Consider the following 23,420-nt stretch of genomic DNA (forward strand, 5'->3'; position numbering starts at 1 on the left):
CATGTCTAGAGATAACTGTTATCTCGAGATAATTTTTATCTCAAGATACAATCGTAAATGTGCGCTTTTAAACGCTCTGATCAAGTGCCTTCTACTCAAAATAATACCTTATGTGACTGAGCTCTATGTATTACGCGTCCCTGAAAGCGACATGCATGACTTTATTTTTTTTTCTCCTGTGATAAAAATTATCTCGAGATAACTGGTATCTCGGGAGAAAAAAAATAAAGTCATGCATGCCACATGTGATATTATTTTGAGTAGAAGCCACTTGATCAGAGTGTTAAAAGCGCACAGACTTTGCCGTCGGCAATATTCTGACTTGCAGATAGCCACATTGACGAACAGTTACGAAGCAGTGGGAGACATAGTGGTTACAGGAAGTAATCGTTTCTTGAGGTAAAAATTACCTCGGGATACTAATTATCACAAGATAATATAAAATTATCTCCAGATAACTGTTATTTCGGGCTAAAAAAAATAAAGTCATGCATGTCACATCCAAAAAAATAAAGTCATGCATGTCACTTCCAGGGCAATATCTGTTTGCTCATGCATATATCCGTTTGATATCTTCTCATACCAGGCACCTTTTACATTGGTGAGGTCGCATGCTTTAATTTTGAAAAGCGTTAGCGGAAGTTCTCCTGTGTGTTCAAAGCGACTTGACGCGGCTTCCCGTTGTGAAGTCCACCTCTACAGCATGCAAATTGCTGAGCAACTCCAATCGCTGGCAGATTGGTAAACCACGCGCTGCGCAAACCAGGACACGACGCGCATTTTCTTGTGAATCCGAGGGCTTCTTTTACGCACCTGCACATGCTGTGTTTCACGTTGGTCAGTCGCACGCATTGACCTACTGGAAATCCTCAGCAAAATAATTCTGAAGCCGGGTGGAGAGGCGCTTTTCATCCCGGGACTGGCGCCTCGGAGGGATATTTACGCAGACACTGTGACGGCGTTGGAACCAGCGCGGACTGTCCAAGTTTCTTTCTGCAATCTAGAGGACTATTCCAGAGAAAAAAAAAAGTGTTGGAGAGGTTGGCTCCTCTTCAGCGCTTCCCTGCGCGTCCCGATGGAATGAACGCGGTGTGAGCGGGGATAGGCTTTTTTCCTCTGACAGTTTGAGTCGGTAAGTCTCAGTTATTTCAGTGTTTTACTCTGTGATCCGATTCCGTTGGAAAGACATCACTATCATAGAAAAAAACTATGTATCTGAGTGACTGGATTTCGGTGCGTTACTGTCCATTTGCGCGCATGAATTCCAGTCCGCCGTGTAACCGTTGTTGACGTGCTTGATGTTCCAAGGCAGTAAACTGTGATGTAGTTCCCCGAAAACACTTCTACTGTGTTGAAGTCTCGTCCCCTGCGCGTGCCGGGACGCACAAACCAAACCCGGATAAGAACATCTCTCAACGAGAAGCCCTCATTACACTTTCAACTAAAGACTTTTTATTGCTATAAGTGGCCACATTATTTTCTTCTCCTTGCCCTTGTTTGCGGTCTTGCCCTCTTTAAGTACAGGTTAATTAAATAGAGGCCAGTCTAATTAGTTTTAAGTTGTGATGTGCTTAATTGAGTTTGGACATTCATTTTTTGCTTGGGTGAATTCGTCTCATTCCCAATGAGCTCTTTTTAGGCTGTCATCTCATCGTTTTTTTTTTTTTTTTATGCGTAAATTGTGCATTTGTCTGCACATAAAACACATGTATAATTGTACACTATTATAAACATATTTATTATTATTAGTATTATTTCATTCACATACATCAATGCATTATTGTAATGTAACAAAAATTGAAATGTGGAATAAAATAAGTATGTTCTAGTGCGTTACTGAATTTAATTTCCTTTAGTAACATTGCTTTACATTCTATGGCCTTTTCACACTGCAGTTTTTGTGAAATCAATTGGACAATGTTCAGAGGAATGTATGGAAATTCCTACCTAAATGAAACGTCTTATATCTTATGCTATATATAGTGAGAGTGTTATCTGTCTTACTGTTTAGAAGTCATATGCTTGGACCAGAAATTCCTGCGGCGTCACTCCGTGGTGTGAACCCCTCTTATGTACAATCATAAGAGTTTCCAGTTTTCATTTAGCACTGGTATATTGGTATCGCCTTGAACATAGCCAAGAGTCCATCACGTCTGGTGGGTAATAAAAGCAACGGTAGCTCTGTTAAAGTCATAAGGTGGAATGTAGCTGAAGGGAATTGTTCAAAATGGAGTGCCAGATAGTTTCATAAGATGGTGGAAGTTTATTGTTTACTCTCTCTTGAAAGTGGCTGCTGATTTATTGCGGCGGTTTTGCTCCTTGAGTCAACCAACACTGTTGAACTGGAACCATGGGCGTCAAAGTTGAACTACCGCCTTCTCTCGAGTGGGTGGATGTTACGATTATGAATTCTTCAGGAGTTCAGCTCCATGGACACTGGCAGGATCTCCACAGATATGTGGGAGTAGTGGTGGTGTGGACCCTGCGAGGCACGGCACATCATTTCCAGTGCTTGTGAAGATGGGACAAGCTCGGCCATAATTGCTGTCTGGGAACACCCCAGGGCCAAGTCAGGGATTCTTGCTGCATTTGTTGCCCAACCTCAATTGTAAATACAACAGTACACATAGGCGTGTGCACAAAGTGTACACGGTGGGTGCACATGACGAAGCACGGAGGGCAATCGTATGTATGGCGTGAGCAACAAGTCTCAGTGTCTTGCTGTTTTCAGTCTTATTTTGGTCATGACTTCAAGCAAACGAGAGGGGGGTTTTGGCGGAGGCATGCGAAACGTCTTTGTCTGACCTCTGCGTTAGAAAGACAAAGGAGACGAACATGACTCTGCTTCTCATCCAGGTCACTGTTGTGACTCGTGGAGTCAATTACCTGGCTGTTTTTGCCAAAATTCACTGCCCTGCTTCTGCATAATTCGGAGATTCATGTACGACTGACATAAGCATGTGTTTGCAATTCCCAAGTCTTTCTTTTTTTTAAATTAAAGTTGTCCAGAGATGTCTGAGCCTGGAGGGGAATTAGACACCATTCTTGCTGTTGCTGCTGTCGGAAGACTTATAGATGGTTCTTGCTGCAGGCCAGTAAGCTCTTATTAGGGGCTTCAAAGTCGATGCTGAGAAAGGTTGTCAACTAGAGGCGCTGTTGCCCCTTTCAAGATCTTTCTTGCAATCTGAAGCTTTATTTAAACACAATATATGCACACATTAATGGCAACCTAGTGGGTCACACAGTAGTTGTTTTTCCACTTCTAAGTGTCAACATTTTGTCACTGCTAGCATGACGATTTAAAACGTTGACAAACAGTGATTCAAATGATGGAATTGACAACATGGGGAAATGAGTGCATTTATAGCATGCTTATGCTCCTGTGTATTAAAGGTTAACTCCATCAATAATTTTGCGTTGCGTTACAGTTTACGGAAGTCGATCACTCCTCGGCCAGGCTTTGCCTCGCAGGAGGAAAGCAGTGTGGTGAATGCGTGTCATCGCATCATGCTCCTTAACCAATGACAGCATTTGGTGGGCGGTTCTAAGGTGCAGAAGTCAGACGGAGTGATGAGAGAGGGACCGGCAGTGACAGAGAAATGAAGACAGGTCGTGGCATCTACGATGGAAATTTTCATTTTATATTTCTTCCAGGCGACACTGTTGATAAAAACTAAAGTTAGTAGCAAACACTACAAAGCTGGTCTTACTGATCGCTGTAGCAGTTCTAGTCACAAATATACTTTGAAGGTGAGGCAGGGCATCGCAGCTGGCAAATCACCCACACTATAACTGGAGCGATCGCTCGGTGCTACACTCTCGAGCCTCATGCATTCAGTGTGTGACACATGCATTTCACCATTTCACAATGAGCACGCAAGATATTCTATGTAGCACCATCCACCGAGTGCCGCCACAGTGGAACATACAGCACGTAGAGGCTAATGAGCGATTGGAGCTGGCTCAAGTTGTGCATGATCGGTCAAACTGAAGAGGGATGGCTGCCCTCCCACGGGTCTACAGGAGAGAAAATAATGCCAATGATGGAGCGTCATGTCGCTTCAGCCGAGATAACACGCAACTCGCTCAGCAAAAAAGTATGCAATTAATCACTATTAAAATAATTGCTGCCATGACAATATGTTAACTGATGGGTAGATGAGGTATCATGAAACAATGTTGCAGGCTTGATGAAACTGTCTCTTATTTTTCAGAGGCCACTAGGTGGCGCTCGTGGTTCAGAAATGATGTGAGGTTTCTTTGAATTGGTTGTTCACGTCCAACCATTGTACAGTAGATGGTGCCATCAGGTGGCTTCGGAAAATTAGGACACTGTTTCATGAAACCTCATCTACCCTTCAATGCCATATATATATATATATATATATATATATATATATATATATATATATATATATATATATATATATATATATATATATAATATATATAATACAAGTAACATCTGACTTACGACCTGCTCAACTTCCGTCCACCCGTACTTACGACCACCAGCAGATGCGAGCAGATGCTTATGTTTTTTTTAATCAATGTCTGGCACCGAAACACGTTGCTGCCCAGCAACGCGTACAACAGTTACGGCAGCACAGTATCCCAGCATCTCACTCTCACACAGCGATCTACCACTACAGTAGTAACTATAACCCTCGCCTCCTCTATTTTGAATGGCATTCGACTTACGTCCAATCTGACTTAGGACCGGTTGGTCGGAACCGATCCCGGTCGTAAGTCGAGTGTTACTTGACAAACTAAGTGGAAGTGGAAGATCGCATAAGATGCAAGAATGACTCTTATGTGACACCACCTTTGATTCACCTAAAACATTGTAGTACACATTGCAGTCTGGAAAGGGGCTCCCGCTATCAACGAAGAAGATTTGCTAATACTCCATTTTCCACTCTGTATTGTTGTGTTCGGAATGTTTGAAAATAAAAGTTTGCGCCAAATATAATGTGTTTTAGATTGACTTCCCTGTGGAGCGTGTTTCTCAACTCATACCTTCAATAGCATATTTCTGTATCGGTCGAAGTTGCTGTCATAGCGATAAAGGGCCGTTGTGCGCTTCATTTATTTGTTGAGTTGATACACAATTAAAAAGAAGTAATTCAGCAAACGGTTGTTCTCAAATCACTTTAAAATGCTGTATTCTAGGTTACTGGCGTCAAATGGAAAATCAATATTTGCGGCTCAATAACTGTAAACCATTAATAAACAATAATGAATTGGTTATCGTGTCAAGACGTCATACTGCCCATAATTGTTATAATAACACTACTAAATATGAACTTGTAGTGTAAAAGAAGGGAAGGAGGAGGAGTTTTTTTTTTTTTTTTTTTTATTTATTTATTTATTTTTTAAGTCTAGGAAGGTTCTGCTTTAAGTCAATGGTTGTGAGGGTTTTATTCTCCGAACATGTTTGAGCACGTGTGTCAGAATGCTGTCCATTTTTTAAGCTACCCACTGTGACATTCCTAGTTAATTGTTCCTTGTATCATTAGTGCGTGCAGGTCAGGCCCAGCCAAGTCCCAGCCATCATTAAGTCACCAGGCACTACATTACAGCAACAGCAGTGTTCAGACAAGTGCGGGGTGAAGATGCTTCTCCACTCCAATTTTCACTTGCTTACTGTAGCTCCTACATACTTTGTTCAGACCTACAGCTGAGTGTGTGTCCACACAAACATCCATTTAAGCTATAAAAAATTGACTTTCATGTAAAAATATTTTTTGCCTGAATTCCCAGTTGTTTTTTTTTCTAATCCGTCTAAGACCTGCACTTTCACTGAAACAACAAGCCGCTTGATCAACACTGTCAAACTGATGTGTCTTTTCTCAAACAAGAGCTGCTGATGTACACATCCGCTTTGTGCTTGCATAGTCACCACTGGCTGCTCCAAAAGAACATCCTTTCTTCTCTTGCGTGCTCACACTTGCAATCCTGTTACATATGTTGGCGAGGTGTAATGGCCAGAACCTGTCATGCAATTAAATTAAGAATTCATCTTGTCACTTGCTGGCCAGTGGGAGAAAGTCTCCCGTCATCTGTGCGACATATTTATCTGTCGACAGGCTTCAAGTGGCTCAGCGCATTTGAAGCCCCTTTAAGTTGAAGACAAAAGAGCTCAGAGCTCTTAATTCAGTGGTTGTTCTCTGGCTCACAAGTGTTCAAAATGAAACGGCGACATGATAAGCTTCAAATCCAACCCCTCATTAACACTCTGGATTCGGCTGGTATCACAATAATAAGAGACGAGTGAGGGTGTTCGCTTAGGCTCTTGGAGCTGAGCAACTGACCATTCCACTTCATGGCTGGCAGAAAAGCTGGGAAATATTAGGATTGAAATGTGCTTTAAAGGTATGAAAAATAGTTCAGAGTCATCCTCAGAGTTTGCTTATTCATCTCAGATTTTAGAGTTCTGGCTCTATTCTGAAGCTGAAAAATGGCTTTTTAGTAGTTCTCCATTTTAACTGTCATAAGATGTTCAATAACTGCCAGATATTGACAACTGAAATGAAAATAAATGGGATTTCTAAAAAGGGATAATGAGTCACAAATTTCCCACCATACAACAACAAAGTAAAATTAAATATGCTCCTTCTACGAGGAGGATTCATGATACCGTTGGTAGTGTCATAACGGCACGGCATTAAATATGTAGTTCCACTGTGTTTTCAGGATGTAAATTACCAAGGGACCAAAACAAAACCCATAATAATGGATTACCCCACTTCAGTGTTGAACCAACAGCTTGCTCTTGTTTACTGACGCCCCGGAGATGAGACTCGCTGGTGGATTATTCTGAGTAGCAGGCCTCTGTAAGGGCTGGTGTGCTGGTAACGTGTGGCTCCATTCAGACTGAACATTCCATATCAGACAGTCAGATCAACACCTATCCCTGGAGTGAATCATAAGACTGTCAGTACAGTTCGCCTTCAGCCCTTGTACCCGAAGTGTGTTATCAATTGACACGGAAATTGACACGGAGATTGACTCAGTTCAGAACAGACTCACATCCTTGTGTTCAAAGGACTTTCGACTATATATATATATATATATATATATATATATATATATATATATATATATATATATATATATATATATATATATATATATATATATCCACGAGATACACGTCAACATTACGGATGATATAAAATGATAATATTTTTACAGCTGCGGGGGCCTTATTCAACAGTGCTTGACTCTGAAAATAACCGAAATTAAACACAATAATTAAGGCAAGAAACCGTGACTCCTCACTGCCTGTGTGATCCAGACTGCCTAAAGCGGCGAAGAGTTACAGAACTTTTGCTTTCGGACCAGGCTAAATAAAGGCACACTCTCTTATGTACAAAGGTTCGATTACTTAGGCAACTACTTCCCTGACGTCCAGTCATCAGCAGAACTGGTGAGTCATTCCTGAGTTGTTCCTTGAAGTGTCCCTTTTGTGAGGGGAAAATTGCATTCAGTTAATGTGGCACAGCTGCTTGCCGAGCGCATGTTTGTGACAAGGACGGGTCTATTGTCCGGTCTTATTGTTTGTGGTCTCTAATTAGTCGGCAGAAGCCACACAGACCATGCGAAGAGTCTGGCAAGGCTCACGTACGGACCTGAGCCGCTGTGGATTACTGTGCCTCCCTACTGACTGCACTGTATTTGTTTCTATTATTAGATCTATTATGGATATGTTTTCCATCAGAAATTTCGGCCCACCAGCAGAGCAAGTAATAAAATGCAGCTTTTCTTACTGCTGGAAGCAGAAGGTGTAGAAGCATAGATAAGGGTTGCAAATATATACGAGGGGCTGATCCACTGAAGGTGTGCGTGTTCTGGGTGGAGAACGTTCAATATGATTTATTAACCATGCACAATCTGATGTATCAGATTAACCTGAGAGTATTTTTGCTTTGGAAGCGGTGTATTTTTTTTTAGCATGCAGACTCAAATTATTTGTATGTGAGAGATCCTGTCAACAGAACTAGATGCCAAGCGCACATATTTCATTCTCGTTTCACCTAAGGCAGTCCTTGGTTCTGGCGGAGTGCACCGACAGAACTGGACTGTCAGTCTCTGATGTGCGTGAGAAAGTGCTTGAGCTCTGCCGATGGTTGTGTGAATGTTTTGCCACAGGGACAACGGTTGAAGTGAGGATAGATGATTTGAGAACTGATGTTTTTTTTGTAATATTCATGCAATTGGGGTTTTCTTGGGGATTGACCATCCACATTTTTTCACTTCTGAGCCAATCCCTGAGTTTGGATATCTGCTGATAGCAATGTTATTATGATCCAATGCAAGAGCTCCGCTTGCTTTTCGGTTGTTGATTGTGAATCAGAAAAGGCAATTGAAGCAAAGTATAGGACCAGAAAAGGAAGTCAGAAAACTGAGAAATCCTGTCCTGCAAACCAAGACAGGTAAAGGTAGAAGGTAAATTAAATGCAGGCAAAATTACATACTGTTACAGCAGAGTGTAAAGGAGTAACATGACGCTGGTGTCTGAAGTTCATCAAGATATTTTACTGAGACTTGACACAATATTGCGTTTGAGAAGCGAAAACCTTCACTGTGAGCCTCTGAACACTGCACTGTTAATACGATTCTATTAGTATTATACTGTAAATACCACCACTAATGGAGGGAAGTCACTCCATGAGCCATGTTAGTCAGTCAAGTTCAAGTCTCAGTGCTGCTAAATGCTTGTATACTACAGTTGAACCTTGGTTCTCGACCACAATCCGTTCCAGACGGCCGAAATCTGAATCGATTTTTCCCATTACAATTTATAGAAAAAGAAATGATGCATTCCAAGCCTTAAAACAGGCTTTTGTAGGAGTGAATGTAGAGTGTCTGCTGCAGGTGGCTGTTCCTCTATGTGTGTGGCCGCTGCATGTGGGAGGGGTTGCCGAGTGAGTGACGTCTCTCCAGAAGTGAAGAGGTGCCCGGTGCGTGTCCAGCTCTGAATGTGCGCTTCTGTGCAGTTTGGCTGTGACAAAGTCATAAACCAAGTCACGCTCTGTCCCAGACTCGCCTCATCCCTGTCCCAGCTCCAGCCCACAACAGGACATCAAACCCAGGAGTGCTCCAGCCTCGGAGGTGTGGAGAGCGAGCACCTCCCCTGTGACACTCTACCACGGTCCAGTGTGGAGACAGGAAAGGTTTTACACCTCAACATGAAGAAAAAACAGTCAGTAAATGTAGCTAACGGGACACATCTGTATATAGAGGCTGCGTTATACACAATAACAAAGCGCGCTGTGGCGCTCAAATTCTAGATTTTCGTTTCGTTCGAAACCAAAAAAATCTAGAAATGTTTGTTTGAATTCCGAGACTTTCGAAAACCGAGGCACCACTGTACATGCCTGCAAAGTAGGTAATGTATTTCCTATTCATAATAATAATAATAATAACAGTAATCTCAAATTCAAATTCTTATCTTTTAATGTATGCTGACAGATAATGATCTGATGCGCATCATTGGCGGAGCTGCCTGAAGTCTCTAAAATGTGACATTATTTAAGATTTATTGAGAATTAAATGAAGAAAGGTTGCGGGCGAAGAGGGCGTTGGATGTGTTCCCTGCAAATGATGGAGTCAACACGACCATGTCATTTGCAAAAAAGCAGACATGAGATCCTGAGGCCACAAGGGCTAAATTCCTGTCTGAGCATCTAAAAATGTTGGCCATGGAAATGATGAATAGGATTGCTGACTAAGAGCAGCCTGAGCAGATTCCAGTCCCCACTTGAAACTGGTCAGACATATTTCTGGTAATGAGGACCATACTCTGACACCGGACTGATAACCTGAGTCATGTCACGTTTTTGAAAGTCTTCCACTAAGAGATAAAGCATAAATAATAATAACATTATTATTATTATTATTATTATTATTATTGTTATTATTATTATTAGATTATTATACATATAATTTGTCTTATATAATGTTCTGTTTCACAGACTGAACAATAAGCATGACAAAATACTTTTTAATGAAACTTTAAACTTCATCACTTCAGTCATTTTAAATTTTAATTTTAAGATGACTTTTTCACTCGTTTCAAGCTCAGTCAAGAGGAAGCACAAGCAATAGATATGACAACTTCCACCTCTTACTTACGGCTTGTTAAAAAAGAACACACAGACTGCACTACATGTACAGTACTTTGATCAGCTGCCGGCTGTTATAAATACCCCGTGGGCTGTGAAAGTACACCATTGACGTAACCTTCAAACAGGCCAGTGATGGTGTTTCAAATGATGCAACTCGACCAAATATGACGCTATGATCCGCGTCCTGATGTCTCAGCTGCACGACACTGTACTACAGCGATATAGTGGTTTCTGCATGGTAGAGTGGATGGTGGATGGGCTTCATCAGTCAAACTCACATTCAGATGTGTACAGAATGAGTTGATATGACAGAGTGCAGATACTTTATTTTAATACAGATCTGACTGAGGTATATTGATTTTTTTTCAGCAGAAAACACTTCTTTTTTTATGTGTGGGAATATGTGCAGTCTTCGGTTGGATGGATCACAAGGAGAATGCTCATCGCCAACACGAGATATTTTCTCACTCAAGCCTAAGAAAAGTTTTAAGAACAATTTCTATATGAACCGATCACCTTCGTACGTTCTGCTGAGAAGGTGATGGGTTGCAGCCTGCCACCTCTTCATGACCTGTATGCCTCTAGGACCCAGAGACGTGCAGGTCAGATCAGAGCCGACCCTTCTCATCCTGGACATGGACTGTTTGTTCCTCTTCCCTCTGGCAGGAGGCTACGGTCCATCCAGACCAGAACCTCCCGTCACAGGAACAGCTTCTTCCCCTCGGCCGTCAGACTTTTAAATTCATGAACAGCCTTGTTGTAATGTTATTTTATTTATTTTATTTTATTTGTTTTTTTGTTGCACTTTATTCCAAGGCACTTTCCTAGTCAGTAGGCTGCCCACTGACCATGGCAATAAATTTGATTCTGATTCTGATTCTGATTCTGATTCTGATGCCGGGATTCAACACTGGGCTTTTAAAGTGCAGATTACATTAGCATTTTCGGCTTTCAGATGTGGAGATGACACCGACATATTCAACTCTATTTATATGCTTCTGACAGGAAACAGTCTGGAGTAAATTAAAATTTGCTCCTTGAACCTCCCTGTTGTCGGGATCCATGAATCACGGAGACTGCAGGTAGTCTCTTGCTAATGAGGGAGAGGATGAGGAGAACTGAGGTCATGAAATCTTAGATTAGAAAAGAAAAAAAAGAAGTGTGTTTGGGATGTTCGTAAGATATTGTTTGACTCCTTTAATTAACAGGAAGAGAATTCCTTTTTTTCTTTTGTCGGCGCTGGGAGAAAGGTTATTTCTATTAGTTAGGAAACACTGCCTGTGCATTTCAACACCCCGTGGTTGCCGTCTCATGGGCTGCCTGTCGGTTTCCACATGCTCCACCTGCTTTGGCAGCAGTGAGGAGAGATCGTGACCCCAGCCGTGGTTATATTAACCAAAAATAATGCTCGTAACCATCCACCGAACTCTGAACATTGCTCAGTGCAGTTCAGATAAAGTTCATGCAATTTTTAAGCGGAATATGCTTTGAGTTATGCAGGCGATACCATGACTGCAATGCGTATCGAAAACGTACTCATTACGGAACTGTGAAGACAGTGAAAAAATATGAAAGATCAACGTCTTGGACCCCAAAAAACTACTACCAGTCGTGATTTATACAAAAAAAAAAAAAAATAGTGTGGAAAGTTACTTATAGCTATTAGTAGTGATGGAGTGTTGAGGTTTCATGAAACAGTGTGCCAATTTTCAGGCCACTAGATGGCACTGGATCTGTGCAATCTTTGTTTTTGAACGATGATTCATAATTTATTTCACATTCTATATCTCTGTCTGATGTTAATGCCAAATGATGTTGGAGACATTTCAGCTTCCTTGTCCGCACTGAAACAGTAGATAATATGTCATGGTGCAAATGAGTGTGGAGGGTTAAGGGTAATAACAAAATTAAAATAATAATACATAATTAAAAATAATAAATTAAATACGGAAGCCAGAAGAAGTGAAGAGAGGGGACGGTTTTGGCACAGTAAAAACACTGGTTTTAAGTCACGAGAAGTAAATCTGTCTCCCATCTGCAGCTGTCCTCACTTCTTTTTTATATGTTGAGTTGGAATTTGTGTCATACTTAAGTCATTATGAGGGTTCTTTGGGGTTTTGCCGCTAAAACCGTCATGTTCATGTCCACCTCCATGATGTGTTACGTGTTATCCATTTGTTTCAATGTTTCCATTTTGTTCTAATGCATTTGATCACACAAGATTTCACCTTTAAAAAGAAATGAATGTGTGAGAAATGTGACCGAAAAACCAAGGCTTTCTTTTTTGAGCATCAGTCTCTCTGCTGCTTGATTTTATTGTCATTGCTTCGTGATTGTCTGTGTTCTGTTCCATTTTTTAAAATCCTGGTTGAAACCCTGCAGTCTATTTTGTACTCCATGTATTTTGAAATTAATTAAAGATAGATAGATGGATAAATTCTTTATTGATCTCCAAAGAGAAATTCCCAAACTGTAGAAAAGTGCAATATTGAGTGAATGAGTGGCAGAGCGCTTGACCTAAAGCTCAGATGGAGCACAAAATTCAAGTGCTCAACTTTTTGTTTCTGGCAGGAAAAACAAGGCACTTGGGCTCTATGTGTGTAGGGGACGTTTTGACGTTGTCCAAGTGAGGATGGATGATTGGCTGACGTCTGATGTCATGTGATCCGGATGGCTGCAGACGCTGTTATTTTCATGACTCAAGCAGCATTTAGTCAAGTGCTGTTCGGCTTTATGCTCATGTGTCTCTCCCAACAAGCCCTGCTTCAAACTTTGAAGCACGCAGTATATCTTTAAATAGGCGTGTCTAACACTTTGCTACAGTTCGAACTTGTACATACCGTCATCGTAAATCAAGAGGACTTTTTTTTACCCTCGCTAAATGTCTTGAAAGATGAAGGAGTGTCGCGTCAGAATCTGTGAATCCATCTTCCCCCGAAGCAGGTATCACAGACATGCCGCATCGACCATTAGGGCTAAGTAGTCCCTGCCGCTCTTTCAATCTAAAACAAAGTGTGTCCACTGAGGATACCGTTTCATAAAGTTTAACTCGATGTAATTACATTATCATTATTGTACATTATTATTATTATTACAATTTTTCATGTGGCTCTACTCGACAGGGCAAAAAATAATTTATACTAAAGGGCGAACAAACATTTGAATACAGTCAGACTTTTAACACTGTTATTGATATTAAGTGAAATATATACGATGTAATATACCTTTTATTTGAATTTAATCCTTGTTCCTATGAAAACCAGGCTTACACAATTTCTGACATCTACTAGTGTCAATAAACCCTTTCAGAATGGTTTGAAACTTGTCAAAGTAAGTACGCCTTTGTTGAAATCTTTCAAAGTTCAACTGAAAGATCATGTGGTGTTGGCACACACTGTATCATTGCTGTGACATATTTACAAAGGACAGGAAGTAGCTGCACACCAGGCTGTATTGTGCGTGAACTATGAAAAAATCAATTGAAAGCAGGGAGGGTGTCTCGATAAGGATTAGACGCCCAGCGTGATCCTTGTTTTCCAAATCTTTAAAGTTTACTGTTGTCTGTGGGAGGAATCAACTCGCACCTCTGTAAAGTTCATGTCAAAACAAGATCACACATTTAACAGTACCAGCAGCGGAAGTATTCACTTGGGTTTTTGAATTTGCCATCCAGACTTAGCTGGAATGTTTTGCTCAAGGGTATCAGGGTATAAAAATCATTGCCGTGAAGTCCAACTGTGACGGCTGTGATCCGAAAAGCTATTTATATTAATGATCGTATCAAGGTGGTGATGTTTGTTTATTTCCCTGCTTACAGGAAAGTTGAAAAATAGATGGAGGTTGACATTGCAAATATTTGTTGCACCTTGTTTGTTCTTGGATGTTGTTTCTCTTTGTGTACTTCTGGGAGACTCTCGCAAGAAAACAAGAATTCATTTCTGACAGCCTTCAGACAGACATGTTTGGTGTGTAACACAGTACGTATCGTGCTTGATGCTGCTGATATGTATGTGCTGAATTAAGTGGTAAATTCATAACTTGAAAATATAAATAGCAATGTCTTTTTAGTTTTACTTTTTAAATACTTTATATGGAAAATTAAAATTGAATGAAATGTACATTTTCCTTTTAAGTACAATTCAAATTGAGTTGTAGCATCATGATCATTCTTCATTTGAATGATGTGTCTGTGCTCGATGTTGTTGCAAAGCTGAGGTACCTGACAGCACTGGGTGTCCCTTGAGGCAAAAAAAAAGCAGTCATCCAATTATTCTGGTGTATTCCATTTGATGTTGCTGAAAAAAAAGAAGAAGAAAAAAGAAAACCTCAAGAGAATATTACATTACATTCTATTCAGTTTGGTGTCTAGTCTATTGCTGATGGTGAGAAGCAGCAAAAACACAAACCAGGCAATAGAGAGCTGAAGCATTATTGTTGACGGAATCTGCGTCATGAATTTTCATAAAACCTGGCTGTCAGTCCTCTATTTCTATTGCGGTTACGTCCAGTTGAATAATTATTGCCTCTTCTTGTTAGGACAAAGCCTTCCAGATGGTCTTCATTAACTGAAGCATCTGTGTATTTGTGTCCTTTCTCCTCTCTTTGAAGGATTCTGTCAGTAAGATGGTTTATCATGCAACCATATCTCTGCTTTCCAACAATCCCCCAGAGGATGATTGACTGTTTGATCTATTGTGATTTTAATTGGCGATAGAATTTGATGCACGGCAAAAGCTTCTCCCTCGTCCTCACATTTCAACGGTCGCTTTGTCTGTCATGGTTTCCTGCTCATGAAAGATGAAAGATACTTATGGAGCAAATATTATCGGTCGGCATTGTTTGCGTCACTGTTGGAAATCTATGTCTATCATTTGGCCGTTCAACATTCACGGCACTTTTGAAGTGGGATTAATAAAATAATATGTTGAAAAAAAAATCCGTTGTGCTAGTTAAAAATGAAAATCCTACTTCTGTTGAGTCACAAGCCAGAGCATATTTCCGTGCTGCCTTTACCAGGCTTGGGCTGTCAAGAACATGGTCGAAAACAAGTACCGTAATTTCCAGATTTAAGACGCTACTTTTTTAGTTTTTTTTAACACTCTCTTAATTCTGCAATTTGAACAACGATTCGGCTATTACATGGATCTTTTTAAGGCAAACGGTTATTGGCGTTAAAGCGCTCAAGGCGCTGTACCAGTACTTTCCGCTATGGCTCTTGTATTCTCAAAAAACATTGAGCACTTCAATGTAAATAAACTACTCCGATGTGACCAGTCTAATAAAATGGCAACATGAAGTGTCTTAAGAACATTGCTGAGTTTGTTCATTATTCATTTGTCTTTTTGCTGGACCCTGTTTTTGGAAACCTGTTCAGCACCTGCGGCCTATAAACAAGTGCGACGTATGTATGTACACAAACACTTTTCTTCTTTAATTTAGTGGGTGTGGCTTGTATATGGATGCACTCATTTTTGGTAGGGACTGCTTATTGTGGAAATGAAAATAATTGGGAGGCCAGGCTAAGATGGATCGGACACGTGGAGAGGACGGACAGCGGACATATCGGACAAAGAGTGTTAGGAATGGAAGTCAAAAGAGACTTTCTTGGGTGTGATATATGAAGACATCAAAAGGAAAGGTGTGACTCGGGAGAATGATTGACTTAAGCTTTGGTGAGGAGGCTTTTGTTTGAATTGTGGATCTTATGTTGCAGTGATCTGTGAATTGTTCCCACTGTGTTGTTATGACGCTACTCATAAGTGTGAAGGATCAGTGGATGACGTCTGGGTAAATGTGTAGAATGTTTGTGTGTGAGTGACCGTGGTTGTTCAGTGGCGTATTAAAACAGCGGAGCAACTGTATTAATTCCATGAAAGCACCAAATTCAAGTTTGAAAAAGAGGATGTACACACCTGGTAATATTTTTTCTTTGTTCCAAGACGAATATATTTTGAAAAAAAAAGTAGGTGACTGGTCAAAGGATCACGATGTCTCTGTCAACTCCACAGATTTGGTGGTTTGTTTTGTCTTATTTTCTCTTAAAAAAGTCAATGTTTGTGTGTGGACTAATGTTTTTTTTTTCCTCTTCTGTCCCCTTTTCCCATTTATTTTATTCCCACAGAGACACCTCATCAAAATGCTGTCCTGTCTTATATTCCTCGGCCTGTTTGTGATGGCAGTCGAGTCCCAGGAAGTCTATTCCTCAGAGGCATCATCATCCTTCAGTGAGTCCTGTGACTCCTTGTGCTCGTGTGAGGTGAAAGACGGCATCTTTTATCTAAATTGTGAGCAAAGGAATATCAGCAAAGTCTCCCAAATTAAGGTACAGCCAGGTGTGCCCTTTCACCTCAATCTATACAAAAATGACTTGGTGGAACTCCGCGCAGAAGAAATGGAAGGACTAAAGAGTGCCCTGTCATTGCACTTTGGGGGTAATAGCATACAGGAGCTGGAACCCGGGGTCTTTAGCTCCCTCGGCTCACTGAAGAAACTCCATATAAATAGCAATTTCCTAGTCACTTTGAAAGAGGACACTTTCCAAGGTCTGGTGAATTTGGAGTTTCTCCAAGCTGACACTAATTTTATTCGTGTCATTGAGCCAGGAGCCTTCAACAAACTGATCAGGCTCAAGGTCCTCATTCTGAATGATAATTCCATCGAGTTTTTGCCCAACAACATTTTCCGCTTCGTGCCTCTCACCCACTTGGATTTACGTGGCAATAAACTCCAGACTCTGCCGTACGTTGGCTTTTTGGAGCACATCGGACGGATAATGGAATTACTTCTTGAAGACAACGAATGGGTGTGCGACTGTGAAATCCTACACTTAAAAATCTGGATGGAGCACATGAGAGCGCAATCTGCAATCGGGGATGTGGTGTGCAGCACGCCGCAACAACTCAAAGGAACCATTTTAGCCAAAGTGAAGCGGGATGTTCTTTGCCCCTCTCATTTAAAGTTTAATTTAGAGGAGCCTTCGAAGTCATTGGATATGGTTGTAACCCCCTCATCCAAAGGAGGTCAAGTTCCCAAGTTGATCAACGCTAAAGACGACGACAAGCCACCGACACCGTCTCACGTTCCCGGGAGTCCTTGTGTGGAACACTGCTCTTGTCACAATCACCCTGTGGCGGGGTTTTTGATGCATTGTCAGGACAGAGGGATTCAAAAGGTCTCGGATATCGGAATACTACAGCAGAGCCCAACCAAGCTGGTCATGACTGGAAATATGATTCAGAAGCTCTTCAAGTATGATTTTGTGACCTACGATACCTTGGAATTGCTTAACTTGGCGAACAACCGAATCGATTACATAGACAATGAAACTTTCCTCAGCCTAAGCAATCTAAAGAAGCTCTACTTAAACGGCAACAGAATCGAAAAGCTGTTCTCCACAATGTTTGTGGGACTCCATAACCTTGAATATCTGTACCTGGAATACAACCTTATCAAAGACATTGCCCCGGGCACGTTTAATCCCCTGCCAAACCTGAAGCTTTTGTCATTAAATAACAACCAGCTCAGCTCTCTCCCTGCTCAGATATTTCGCAACGTACCCCTTTCCAAATTAAACCTGAGAAAGAATCTGCTTATGCACCTGCCAGTGAGCAACGTGCTTGATCAACTCAACTCATTAGAGCAGATCTATTTAGAAGACAACCCCTGGGACTGCAGCTGTGACTTGCTCAGCCTCAAGCAATGGGTAGAGAAACTCCGAAAAGACACTGTGGTGGGCTCCATTTTATGCCAAACCCCAAAGAAACTGATGCAAGCCGAACTGAGGAGCCTTCGCCATGAGCTGTTATGCCCAGGTCTCGCCACGTATTACTCTTTGCCCCCGAACGTGGAAGAGAGCGTAACCGCTACTTTAGGGCCTGACGGCGCTAACAAGGGGGTCCTTGAGGCCCTCACGGACACTGTCCCGCTGTCAGTTCTTATTTTGAGTCTTTTGGTTTTTGTTTTGATGATCATATTCTGCTCTGCTGGATTGGTAGTGTTTGTGGTCCACAGGCGGAGGCGGAGGGCAAAGAAAAAAGCCGTGGAGGAGCATTCGAGAGAAAACACCAGTAGCAGCCCCATTCACCTGCATTACAGCATGTACGGCCAGAAAACAACCCATCACACGCTGACACAAAGAACCGGGTCTGCCACTCTGTATGAAGAGCGCTCCCACAGCCCAATTGTGCAAATATGCCGCAACCCAACCTACTGCTCACAGCATAAGGAGCTTGACGCCGATCTGGATTACAGCCTGGAAGAGCCCGGTGCCAAACATCTTCTTTGCCGGAGTATCACAGAGAAGGAGAACACATCGCCGCTCACTGGAAACCCCAGCTCCAAAGTCAGGCCAATAACCAGGGAGTGCCCCGCGGAGTTTGTTACTCTTGGGAATCCCGACTCATTGTACAGGAGCATTCTGGAGCGAGAGAAAGAGCTGCAACAGCTCGGAATAACCGAGTATCTTCGCAAAAACATGCCGCAGCTCCAGCCTACTGTAGAAATGCAAGTCCCTGGCCATCAGGAGGAGTTGAAACTAATGGAGACAATTATGTACTCAAGACCTCGAAAGGTCATGCTTGAGCAAACAAAGAACGAGTACTTTGAACTGAAGGCCAACTTACACACTGAGCCCGACTACCTGGAGGTTCTAGAGCACCAAACTGCATTCAACTGAGCAGAGCGGACAGAATAAATATAATATATTTTGAAACAAGTGCCTTGTCCTGTTACCCTTTGTACCCTCCAGCATGGTGTGAATATCGGGCACATTGCGTTGAATTGTAGCACAGAATGTAACTCGGTAACATCGATCCGTTGACAGCCATGTTATGTAGCCAGTTCAAGGTGAAATGTGTTGGGCCAAATGTAACATAAACAAGCTAGCGTAATCTTTTAAAGTGGTCTGGAGAGTTCGCTCAATCATCTGTTTTGTATCTGATTATATCTCCACGGTGCACCGCTGCCAAAACGAATTGATCCGCATCTCACAATACGGCTCCTGGAAGCAGCAGATGTTTGAAAAGTGACTGAATTTCAATCACCACTTGACCCAGAATTTCTGTTTAATCAGTCTATCCTGACTTTGGAGGCGACCTGATTAGACCCTCTGTCAACATAAGCCAGCTATAATGCTGTGAACAGAATTCTCAATGTCCTGTACAGTCAGCAGAAGACAGTCTGCAAAGAGCCTCCCGATGTTCTCTTTTGTTTTTTTGAACCATGGCTTTCATTGCAAACAATTATTAGCCGTCAAATGGTTACATTTTTATTCTCAATTACTCAATTGAGCACTTAAACATTTGCTTATACACAACTGTACTCTTGTAAAAATGCATTGGACTACTCCAAATGCCATTGGTTGGTGCATGACAATCAGCAGTCCTGCTAAATATTTCATTTGTTGTTGCTTTTTGCCAGAAACGAAGGAGCTACTTGTGTGCTGGGGCTCCAGCGTGTGAATATATGTGTGCTCGAGTTCCATGTTGGAGTTCATAAAAAAAAAAAAAAAAGAAAATCTGACTACTGAACTGCTTTAAAACTTTGCTATTTTACAGTAAAGTAGAATGAAAGGAATATGTTAAAAAAAAAAAAGGTTTTGAGGATTTATTTTGGAGTTATTTCCCGTCTTGTAGCTGTGACCATCGGACTGCTGGTGAGTGAGATTTTTACTATGGACTGAATCTACAATAGACTCTCCTTCTATTCTCTTTGGAACTCAAAGGTCCATGCAAGCACATGCTATGTAGCTTTTCTACTGATCTAGATTGAATTATTTATTCTGTATATTTTGTATATACTTCTGTTGCATTATATCTTATGCTTTTTGTGTGCCTTCAGTGCTCATTGTACAGAATATAACAGATGTTGTAATCGATGAATATAAAATAAAGACTATCGATATCACAATTCTGTTGCGCCGACTGAAGGTTTGCACATGTTATTTTTGAATCAAATGTGGAGCTTTCTTCAACTCAATGTTGAGACTCACTCACTGACAGCCTCTTAAGATTGAACATGACCCAACAGCTCTGACTGAGGAAGTCACTCTTCTCAAAGTTGCGCCCCACATGTTCACCATTAAGACTCTCAAAGTAAGAGCAAGTGCTCTCTGTCGCATCATCAAAGCTCAGTATGGTAAATGTTTCTCTGGAACCTCTTATATGACAATGGCTTTCACTTTCTCACGTTTTTCAATATGTATACTCTGACCATTCCTTAGACTAATAATAGCACAATTTGAAAAACAGGTAATGTCTTTTTGAACTTGAGTGAATGGGTTTAAAACTCATCGACCTTTTTCAACCACCAGGTGTCCAATTTTGACTGTGAAAACACGACAAGTGAATTCCTTTGGATGACATACGACCTTGAAAATGTGTACTTTGTGAACTCTGAACCTGAGGTGGAGATGCCTTTGCTGTTTGTTGCAGGTTTGACGGATGTACCCAGCATTTATTCTCTTGGCTCCAGCATCCGTAAATGGTCCTACTGAAATTCTTAAGTCATCAAAACTCAATTACGACGCAAATACTACTAATTTAGAGTTTGGTAACACAAACAAAAGCAAAAAAAATAAGCTGAGCTGCCTTATGACAAAAACAGTGACCAAAACACCAGTCAAAATTGCCGCCACTATTGGGATGAATGAATTGGTCATCCACGACATTGAGGGAATTTACCTAGGACTTAAGGCAGAACAAAATGACTGACAAGGTGCCGCAAAATCTACTGGATCCCTGACTCACCTGGTCTGCGGCTCATCCTCAACAAGAATTTTAAGCTGGTGTGCCAACGTTCTCGACACCTTTGAGATCATGCTGTGATGTTATCGTTGGACAACAACACGTCCCGCATCGAATGAATTGTTCACCGCTCGACATGATACCTTCAAGTCTCAATAGATCTTTCAAGTGGGGTTGTTATGAGTTATTTGTGTTTCTGAGGTACAACACAGAGGTTTTCAATTTATTGAATCAAGCTTGATAAAAACAAGTGCAATTGTTGCTGTGAATGATGCATTATTCTGTTCAAGTGCGTAACCACACGCACGTGGTTGTGGTCCGTGTAAATATTAAACCCCCTACGCAGTGGCTGTGCATAGTCCTTAATCACACCACAATGACTGCAAGCTCTTAAGCGGCCACTGTTTTCCCTGCATGGCTTCCATTTGCGACTCTGGGGGAACAGTGGACTTCCTCTAATTCCTCCATTTTATGTCATAATTGAAGGATCTGAGGCTGCCCGCATGAAAACGTACATATAACCTCCCAGTTTTCAGAACTCACAAACAGACGCATGCATGCAGTGCGCAGATACAGCTTAACCGCTGTGATGAATAAATATTTATAGACTCGTAGGCAGACATTTAAATGTGTGTACACAGAGAGGAAGGCTGCGTAACACACACCACAGCAGGAGTATTTCCGTCGGCCCTTTGAGATTCCTCAGAAACATGGCTTTTGGAAACAGAGATGAGGCGCAAGCGGCGTGTTCCCGGGATCGGAAACAAATCATGTCATGAAATTGTATTTATTTATTCTTATTTTAGTGGAGAATAGTCAATCGGGTGATTGCGATTGTATGTAATCCACGGGACGACTATGCACTGTAAATGGATGGATTAATAAAATAATATATACAATATTTTATTAATAGTATGGGAAAAGATATTGAATTTTCTTTTCAACTGATGTATGGATGTAGTTATTTATTTTGTAATGAGTGGTGAAAGAATGAAGGTTGTTCAAACTGTAATTACATTTTTTTTACATTAATTATGGTTTTTTTTCTATTTGTATGTCTTGTGTTTGTGATCATGGTTTATGCATTTATTTCATTTTCCTCTTCATGAAATAAAAAAATAAGTAAATAATGTCCATATTTTTGTTTGGTTTTGTTGTTATATTTAGTTTAGTGCAGTTTTAATTTAAAAATAGAAGAATCACATCAGAATTACGTCAGTTATACGGTTTTTCAGATCCATGTTACTCTTGGACCCATTGCTTTTACAGCCATCAGAAAAAAAACAACCTGTTCCTCACAACGTAAATGATGACTCATTCAACATCCGATCTTCAGGCTGGTTCTGACAAGTCCGGCCCATCTGAATTTTTGAGGGTTGAAAAAAAACGGTCATTATTTAGAGTTTATTGTATTAAAAATATGTTTAAAAGATTATATTAAAACACCAAAGCTCTCTTGCATATAATAAAGTTTCTTTGTTCACTGGAAATATCATTGCTGGGACGAAAAGTCTCAGGGAGTCGCACTGCTGTCCTCACACTCTTCTGTTGATGAGAATTTGGAGCAGAATAGAAACAGAATGGAAAAGCAAACTCAACAACCTCAGGATGTGCTTCCACATGTAGAACGAGACATTTTGAATACGAGGTAGAGTAGTTGGAAAAGCAGGACGGAGCACATTTAAAACAACTTCAAGCATCAGCGTTGCGGTTTCAAAGTCCTCCAAGTGTTTCAAAGCCGTATAATATCCAGTAGGCGTTCAAGAGGACGCAACGGATGCATTATATAGCTTCAACACGGGAGGTAATGCTTTACTACCCTGCATACATTTGCACAATAATAAAGAGAAAAATAGTATATGGAGGCTCTTCAGTGACGTGTATAATTCACCACAGCGAAAGGAAGCTGCCTCTTATCCTCCAGTGTTCACAAAGTCACAGTAATTTAATGTAATTATGTGGAATGCAATGCACAGTTGACTTGAAAAGGACATACAGACATATTTCCTTGTTTAGGAAAATATCATATTGTATGCCACAACAAAGATGTGCTCCCAATGAAAACAGAAAGGGACTTTATTCTCAGAGAAAAACACTCGCGCTATCAACCACGACTATTGAGAACTCTGCACTTAGTTGTTGTTTAATATATTTTTCATGTTCTTTTTTTTTCTTCTTCAGCCATACGTAGGAAGCCAAAACAACAGCAGGAACACAAATAATGGCATATTGGAAAAGGAATGTTTGTGTGGCCGTCACGAACACCGGCCGTAAAGAGAACTGATTAGAATGTCCACCGTCTTGTTTGCACAGCAGATGATAGATTAGCTTTATTAGCGACGTGGTCTCAAAAGGGCCTTTGAAAAATCTGTATAATATCCCGCTGTTATTATTTCAAATAATATCGCTCGTGCCCCGTCTCCACATAAAAGTCATTAATATTCATGTCATGGAGCATCTCACCTGCATTATTATCAGCGAGGATTTAACTTCCATATAGCTGTGTAGTCAACTTCAGTCCATAACTCATATAGTGCTTCATTTC

General features: G+C 41.0%; 1 protein-coding gene across 1 annotated transcript; it reads left to right on the forward strand.

Annotated features, from left to right (window-relative positions):
• The first annotated feature begins 713 nt into the window (after positions 1-713).
• slitrk6 (SLIT and NTRK-like family, member 6) lies at positions 714-21,865 on the forward strand. The gene is made up of 2 exons (XM_053852885.1): positions 714-1,132; positions 16,255-21,865. The coding sequence occupies exon 2, from the start codon at positions 16,270-16,272 to the stop codon at positions 18,805-18,807; it is 2,538 nt and encodes an 845-aa protein (XP_053708860.1). The 5' UTR covers positions 714-1,132; positions 16,255-16,269; the 3' UTR covers positions 18,808-21,865.
• Positions 21,866-23,420: the final 1,555 nt, after the last annotated feature.

This window comes from Synchiropus splendidus, chromosome 1 (assembly GCF_027744825.2).
Source record: "Synchiropus splendidus isolate RoL2022-P1 chromosome 1, RoL_Sspl_1.0, whole genome shotgun sequence".
NCBI classification, from domain to species: domain Eukaryota; kingdom Metazoa; phylum Chordata; class Actinopteri; order Syngnathiformes; family Callionymidae; genus Synchiropus; species Synchiropus splendidus.